At 36.4% G+C, this 8,462-nt stretch overlaps 1 protein-coding gene across 1 annotated transcript; it reads right to left on the bottom strand.

Annotated features, from left to right (window-relative positions):
- Positions 1–220: 220 nt before the first annotated feature.
- On the bottom strand, positions 221–6,461 carry LOC134274877 (uncharacterized). Its single transcript, XM_062757121.1, has 3 exons — positions 6,352–6,461; positions 2,303–2,515; positions 221–443 (listed from the first exon to the last, which is right to left on the bottom strand). Exons 1-3 carry the CDS (start codon positions 6,459–6,461, stop codon positions 221–223), a joined length of 546 nt encoding a protein of 181 aa, XP_062613105.1.
- Between the last annotated feature and the right edge of the window lie 2,001 nt (positions 6,462–8,462).

Genomic DNA, 8,462 nt, shown 5'->3' on the forward strand with positions numbered 1-8,462 from the left:
ATTTTAAGCTCCGGGAAGCCTTAACAGTACTGCGAAACATGTATAAGGTTAAATACACAGGTTGCTCACTGACCAATCTTTATCCCCTTACAGCAATTAACCAGTATATTTACTTATATATAGTTTTTTTCCGCACAATTTTGCAATGTTATGAATTTTTCAAATGTGAATAAATTAGTAAAATTTTATTGTAAAATTAAAATTTTTGTACCTTGTTTTATTAGAAGCGTTGTACCAGTCTCTGTCTGACCTGCTGCCCAGCAGGATTTAAAGGTAGATTGGCCATCACATGTCTGTTCTGTGCTTCCTCTGCTGTTTTTTCCACATCTGGATTTTGAACTCCATCATCGATGCATTTGTTGTGAAGCTTAAAACAGGCAACAATGACCTTAATTGACTTCGGCAGTGCAAAGGGCATCACACCTCCAGTTGGATGCAAGCATCTGCATTGCAATTGATGTGGTCATTTTTTTTAAATATAACCATTTTATTTTCAACAGATTATGTTAGGGTCAATTAAAAAGGGGAGAAAAATCCTTATCTGAATCGAATCTGAACTTAAGAACTCCAAAAGCCCTCTCGACTACAACTCTTGTTGATAGGGGTCATTAAGTATGACTTCAAGGGATATCCTTGTAAAATTATTTGCTTGATAAATTTGATGTAAAATTTGCATAAATTTATTAATATGAATTTTTCTGAAGAAAAATGAAGTGTAGGTCATCTGAATCTCCCAAAAGCCAGCCATTAATTCCTCCACTCAGGTGATTATTCAGTGCCGACTGAGTAAACACAAAACTGTAATTGACAGCTCCTGGCTATTAACAAACCACATCTGTGAACCTGTAATGTAAAGATTTCAAGTTGTTGGTAAATGAAGGGCCACACCTTCTTCCAAAAGGGAGATCCATGCAAGTTTTGTTTAGGCAGGGCTTATAGTTACTTGGGAATGAAAATATAGGTCAGATCCAGCATCCGAAGCAAGTCTGGTAGTGTTCATCCCTGGATGCATCATCCATGCAAGTTTGGTTCAGGTAGGGCTTATAGTTACTTTGGAATGAAAATATAGGTCAGATCCAGCATCCCAAGCAAGTCTGGTAGTGTCCATCTCTAGATGCATCATCCATGCAAGTTTGGTTCAGGTAGGGCTTATAGTTACTTGGGAATGAAAATATAGGTCAGATCCAGCATCCGAAGCAAGTCAGGTATTGTCCATCCCTAGATGCATCAGCCATGCAAGTTTGGTTCAGGTAGGGCTTATAGTTACTTGGGGATAAAAATATAGGTCAGATCTAGCATCCCAAGCAAGTCTGGTAGTGTCCATCTCTAGATGCATCATCCATGCAAGTTTGGTTCAGGTAGGGCTTATAGTTACTTGGGAATGAAAATATTGGTCAGATCCAGCATCCGAAGCAAGTCTGGTAGTGTCCATCCCTAGATGCATCATTCGTGCAAGTTTGGTCCAAGTAGGGCTTATAGTTCCTCAGTTATGGACCTGCTCCAAAAAACTTTAACCTGGTCACTCATCTGGAAATGTAGGTCAGATCCAACATCCAAAGCAAGTCTGGTAGTGTTCATCCCTAGATGCATCATTCGTGAAAGTTTGGTTTGGGTAGGGCTTATAGTTCCTTGGAAATGGACTTGCTCCAAAAACTTTAACCTGATCACTCATCTGGAAAATGTAGGTCAGATCCAGAATCCGAAGCAATTCTGGTAATGTCCATCTTAAGATGCATCATCCATGCAAGTTTGGTCTAAGTAAGGCTTATAGTTCCTTGGGAATGGACCTGCTCCAAAAACTTGAACCTGGTCACTCATCTGGAAAATGTAGGTCAGATCCAGCATCCGAAGCAATTCTGATAGTGACCATCCCTTGATGCATCATCCGTGCAAGTTTGTATCAACATGTGAAGTTTGATAACACCATCTGGAATGGTATGTTTAATACTGAGCAAAACACTTATTTAAGAAAAGTGAGGTCAAGGGTTAAAGAAAGGTCGTCAAAAAATGTTGATGCAGTTGCATAGCTCTCATCAATATTTATCAGCATATGAAGTTTGATGAAAATGTCTTGGAAAGTTTCTTTGAAACTTAGCTTTGAACAGAGCTAAACACAAAGTGGGACGGAAGGACGGAAGACGGACATGACAAACACTATATGCCCCAGCCATATTCATGGCGGGCATAAAAAATAACAAGTGTATTTCTTGACCTTGTTTTGTAAAATAGTTAAATTGCACGTACTTTTTGCAACTCATTTGATGCTTTGCATTTATTTAATATTAGTATGTGCATTTTATACCTGAGAGAAGTGTCTGCAACAGCTTGCACATTTAAAGCATGGTAACCTTTCCTGCAGACATAGCTGGGTTCATTCCGAGGTGGAGCCAATATTTTAATCAGTGTCCCGTCGACTGCTCCAAGGACGTTGGGCATTCGAGCAAGTTTAAAAAATCCAACCTTTGCTCTCTGTAGCTCATCTCTCTGTTGTTGGGAAGTGTATGTTGTCCAGTCTCTGGCAAATAGAGGTGAGCACAGCATCCATGGACACACAAACACTTGCCCTAGAAATACCCTGCAGGTCCCCACACTCGGAAAAAGTTTCCCTTCGACAAACATCTTACAGTTGCTAACACCGGTGTATATTGAAAATAAGTTTTGATTAAATATAAGGTTGCGAATGCAACAAGATGTGTTTGTGAAACACAGATGCCCCATATGGCACGAGCAAAAGGTATGGTCAAGGTTAAGTTTTTTCTTAAGGACGGATATCTCTAAGGTCAAGTTCCAAAGGTCAAAATTATTCATGTTAAATGATATCTATACCCCCCGCCAACAAAGTTTGGGGGCTATATAGGAATCAGCTTGTCCATCTGTCTGTCTGTCTGTGCAAACGTGTCCGGTCCATATATTTCTTATGGAGGAAAATTAGAATCTACTACTTCACACATAGCTTGCTCGTGACCTAAGGGTGTGTCATGACCTTGAAGGAAGGTCAATTGTGCAAGTTCAAGGTCATTGAAAGAACAAGAGGCCCATGGGCCACATCGCTCACCTGAGTAACTTGAGTGATGCAGATCTTTTTTAAAGATTTGTTCTATATATATTTCTATGTAAAACTTGGATTCCTTATTTTGGCCCCATCCTACCCATGGGGGTCATGATTTTAACAATTTAATATCTACACTACCCAAGGATGCTTCCACATAAGTTTCAGCTCTCCTGGCCCAGTGGTTTCTAAGAAGAAGATTTTTAAAGATTTGTTCTGTATATTTCTATGTAAAACTTGGATTCCCTATTGTGGTCCCGTCCTACCCCCGGGGTCATGATTTTAACAATTTTATATCAACACTACCCAAGGATGCTTCCATATAAGTTTCAGCTTTTGATGCCAAGCAGTTCTTGAGAAGAAGATTTTTAAAGATTTGTTCTATATATTTCTATATAAAACTTGGATTCCCTATTGTGGCCCCGCTCTACCCCCGGGGGTCATGATTTTAACAATTTAATATCGACACTACCCAAGGATGCTTCCACATAAGTTTCAGCTCTCCTGGCCCAGTGGTTCTTGAGAAGAAGATTTTTAAAGATTAGTTCTATATATTTCTATGTAAAACTTGGATTCCTTATTGTGGCCCCTCCCTAGCCCCCGGGGGTCATTATTTTAACAATTTAATATCTACACTACCCAAGGATGCTTCCATATAAGTTTCAGCTTCCCTGGCCTGGTGGTTCTTGAGAAGAAGATTTTTAAAGATTTGTTCTATATATTTCTATGTTAAACTTGGAATCCCTATTGTGGCCCCGCCCTACCCCCGAGGGTCATAATTTTTTTTACAATTTAATATCTACACTACCCCAGGATGCTTTCATATAAGTTTCAGCTTTTCTGGTCCAGTGGTTCTTGAGAAGAACATTTTTAGTGACCCCACCCTATTTTTTTATTTTTTGATTATCTCCCCTTGGAAGGGGTCTTGGCCCTTCACCCAAGGATGCTTTGTACCAAGTTTGGTTAAAATTGGCCCAGTGGTTCTTGAGAAGAAGTTGAAAATGTGAAAAGTTTACAGACGGACGGACGGACGGACAACGGGTGATCAGAAAAAAAAGGTCATAATTAATATTTGGTTCATATCTTTCTTAAAGAAAAAAACTTGGTAAAGTTTATGTTTTACACAAAGATTGCTTATGTCTTGAGGGTGTGTCATTACCTTGACCCACGGTCATTTGTGCAAGTTTAAGAACACTGAAAGGAAAAAAAGTTCATAATTTGTGCCTGGTCCATATCTTTATTCTTACGGCTAAACGTCGAGGGTTCCTCATCTACATAGATTGCATATGGATATGTAATACTAGGAGAATATCAAAGTTTTCTACGATATGATGGAAATTACATTTCTCAAATACGGTAGGTATCTTTTCAAAAATATCCATGTGTTACAGAACATATGCAAAGCATCTATTTTAAATTCACAGTAAATTTCAGCAGAGATTTCAATTTTATTTTATTTTTCTCTTCAAATTATTGAAAGTGATGTAGCCTATACGCATATGTATTCTGGCGAATGCGTATATAGCTACGGGTCTGTTATAATAAAGATTTATTTACTTAAGTGTTTTGTATTATTACATGAACACTTGATAAATGATTCCATTGCTGAATTTTTTAAAATTGATTTTGCAGAGCTAGATAGAAAGATATATTTATTTGTGCTATTACTTATTGATTTGGTATATTGGAAGAATTTATTGAATTGCTCTCTCTCTCTCACTTGTTTTTTGTAAGAACAAGGGGAAAACAATAAATCGTAAAGGAAGAAAATAAAAACACTTCAAAACAACAAAGAAAATATTATCAAGATTTTTTCAAGAACGGGTGGAGAATTTGAATCCTTGATCCACTCCCCAAAATTAAATATGACGTTACAGGAAGTGACGTTTACAAATAAAAAGTTTTGTACATGCTGACTGTAAATGTGATGAGATGTGTAAATTACAGGAGGTATTTTACTTGTATGGGTTGGGGGGGGGGGTAAAAGAGGTTTACTCCGCCGTGTTGGTTTGACGATGTCATCCCTCATCAACTTCACCAGCTGCAGCAGGTGTAAACGGCCTATACCGCTCTCGGTGACTCGGATTTCCCCGTCCGTCAGGTAGTCCAACGGGTTTGTCCTATCTCGAAACACCCGTGGTTTTCTCAAAACATTTTCCTCTTCTTCACACTCATTAATGATAAGTAACGACGGGGTTTTTCAAGATTTAATTTACTTTAGCAACAGCGAAAATTTCTACGACTTACGACAATGCTTTAGCAGTCGTAGACTTGCGACCAACTTCGGTCGTAAGTCACAAGTCTCAAATCTTTGTAAAACGGTCGCATCTCCTCTAAGACTGGTCTTACGACTAAGTCTAAGACTTACGACCTTTTGTAAAACGCAACCCAGAAGTCAAATGACCTTTAAAAGAGGGGACCTCGGGTCACCTTCTTGATATGCTTTTAATGCCAACAAAAGTATGAATAATGTCTTTGCCTCCTCCTAAGTTGAATCTTCTACATTGAGTTCTATCTTTAAGAAACAAATCAGTCATAGCATGAGATATCATTGAGATGGTGGCCATCAGACTGATCACTATAGGGAGCCCGCTAATCGGGGCCCTGATATAGATAAGTACATGTAGGTCATTTAAGTGACATGAATTTAAAGATTTTTTTCCGAGAACAATGGCATACCTTTTTCTGTTTTCTCTTTTTATTCAGAACTTACAAAATCAGAAATGAGAAATGAAATTCGGAAATGCTTTTAAGCCATTTTGGACCAAAAGTCACAATATGATGATGGTATACTGAAATAAAGGTAAACTAAATATAGTCTGCTTCTGATAAAATCTATATGTATTATATATATATACCTAACAGGAAGCAAAAACTCTAGTATCTGACAAACTTTTTCAAACACCACTCCATGCATCGCCTTATTCAAGTCAGTTTTGTTCACTTCGTTTATGACAAACTGAAGTATTTTCTTGATATTCAGTGATAAATGAATTCATCTTTTGTACCTTTAGAGAGATCATGATTTACGAAATACATGAAAACTTATAATCTGAAAACAATCTCTTGGAACAAATGTCAAGAATGTTTAATGACTTTAACAAGAACTATAATTTGACAACTTTTAAATTTTATCCATTCCCCATATATATTTCCTATTCTATAATGACCTAACATTCTATAAAATGCAAAATATAAATTGGTTTTCACTACTGAATTTTATTCTGTAGGCCTGTACCGTTGGTTCGGTAAAATAAGACATAAAAAACAAGTTTGGCTTCTGGGAAGTTATTATTACTTACTTAACATTCTCAATGTTTTCTTCTTTTTCTGCATTAGATCCTGGCATGTTTTCCCAAACCTTTTCTTTAGTACCTTCTTTGTCTATCAGGCATTCGGTTAAAGACTTCATCTGGTATTGCACATCTCCCGTGATGATAATTACATTTATAAATATTCTTTCTAACAGAAAATAAACAATGAATTTTTTTGGTACATGTAAATACATGCCGAATGCTTGATAATGTGGTAAACCAAACTGCATGACTCACCCTCGGACAATAAAGACCACGCAGAATGTATCGGTGGATCACTGCAGCATGGTTTAGGTTTAGGTTTTTTCAATCCTGAAAGATTATGTATCCCCTTGAAGCGGGGGTTCAAAATTCAAGGCTTGGTGGACTTTCAAATGCAAAGATAGTCCCTTAGCTGTATCAGAGACATCTACTCAGGAGCCTGGGTGAGTTCGATTAATTCAGATCTGCTGATGACATGATTTATTTTAAAATTAGTTTTGTTTGATCTCACTGATTGTAACTTGCTTGTTACGGCTCTGATATCTGAGAAAAAAATTCATTAATTTTCTTACTGGCTTACAGTATGCCTTGGTCAATAGGTGCTTTAATAGAATTTACAAACAGATAACAAGAAAATATGTTGGGAAGTGTTAAAAAAGATTATTTGCTGTAACAGCTCAAGAGGTGAAAGTTAAGTTGAATAATGATAAAAGGTAATCCAGCAACACATGATGATGAACTAATTAAACAAGGCTTAAAACATTTCATGAGGTAAACGAGGTAAATTATTGACAAACAAGTTGATGAAACAAGAATATCAACAGTCTCGTTTAAAGTCATCATTTCGTAAATTCTATGGTCGATACAATGATCTTGTCAGAAAATACAATTTATCATTGAATGAAATGCTAACTGACGTTTTTCATACCAATTGTTAGTCCATTATTTATACACTGAATTGACCACGGATTTTTTCCGTTATTTCCTGATTATGACAACGAGCACACGGCGGGTGTGACCGGTCGGCAGGGGATGCTCATTCCTCCATGGCACCTGATCCCACCTCTGATGTTTCGGAGGTCCGTTTTTGCTCTGCTCTTATTTTGTATATTTGTTTAATAGACGTTGAGATTGAATATTGTTCGTTATTTCCATATCCTTCTTCATAACTTCTGGCTTACTGCTATCTTTTAGCTCATCAAAAGTGGAAATTGAATTCCAGTAAGCTATGTCCATTGTCTCTGGGTTTATATTAGAAAACATAATAAATCAATCTGATTTTCATTCAGAAATTCTTATATTTCTTACAATCAATCACTATTTAAATATCAAACAAAAGAAATACAAAAATTCTTTGTTGTTTACAACTACAAATAGAGTTTACATAGTTATATTGATTTTTCGTTAGGTTGTACAGTATCACTGTGGTCGACGGTGACCTTGACCTGAGTTTATGCATTGAGGCCCTAGTTGGGGTAAGATTTATATGAAAGCATATTATATATCTATTCATGAGATTATTATGAATGTAATATGTTATAAATCTTTATAATAGAAAGGTCAACTGTCTGTCATATTTTGTAAATTTATTTTATTTATTTTTTAGCAATGCATCATTACATTCATGTGGATTTACATTTGTAAGTAATTTCATGTTTTTCTTATTTTTAATTTGTACAGCACACTGTCATTACTGCCAATATCATTACCATTATCATAATGTCATTGATCTGGTTATCACAAATGGCGTCGTGCACAGGATAAGTCAATGGTTAAATCGGAATATATGGCAGTGTGATGTGCATAATTTAGATCTCCAGTTTCAACATGAGAGATTGGTTAAGTGTCGATAATGGTTCCACTATAGTGATATAGCTGTATACATATGATGTGAAGAGCTGTTTCGGACAACTAGACCAACTTAAGATTTGGTAGGAGAGTTACAGTGTATTATTTATCACCATGTCGGAAGAAGAATTAAAAGCCAAATTGACATTTCAAACTATGAAGACTGAAAACTTAGAACATAATTTAATAAAAGCAAACACCATTTATTAAATGCCGATGTACATAACATGATTTTTGCTAAATCAGAAGAACATAAAACTGTTTTCATA

This window comes from Saccostrea cucullata, unplaced genomic scaffold, assembly GCF_032062105.1.
Source record: "Saccostrea cucullata isolate Sc308-1 unplaced genomic scaffold, CSIRO_AGI_Scuc_v1 ctg7568, whole genome shotgun sequence".
In the NCBI taxonomy this organism is placed as follows: domain Eukaryota; kingdom Metazoa; phylum Mollusca; class Bivalvia; order Ostreida; family Ostreidae; genus Saccostrea; species Saccostrea cuccullata.

Bases quoted from the DNA above. Each gene is read 5' to 3' on its own strand.
- LOC134274877 (XM_062757121.1), bottom strand. From the start codon at position 6,461: ATGAAGTCTTTAACCGAATGCCTGATAGACAAAGAAGGTACTAAAGAA. The intron at 2,516-6,351 runs GTAAGTAATAAT...TCTATTTGCCAG, and splicing joins GAAAACATTGAGAATGTTAA to AGACTGGACAACATACACTT. The intron at 444-2,302 runs GTATAAAATGCA...ATTGCAATGCAG, and splicing joins GTTGCAGACACTTCTCTCAG to ATGCTTGCATCCAACTGGAG.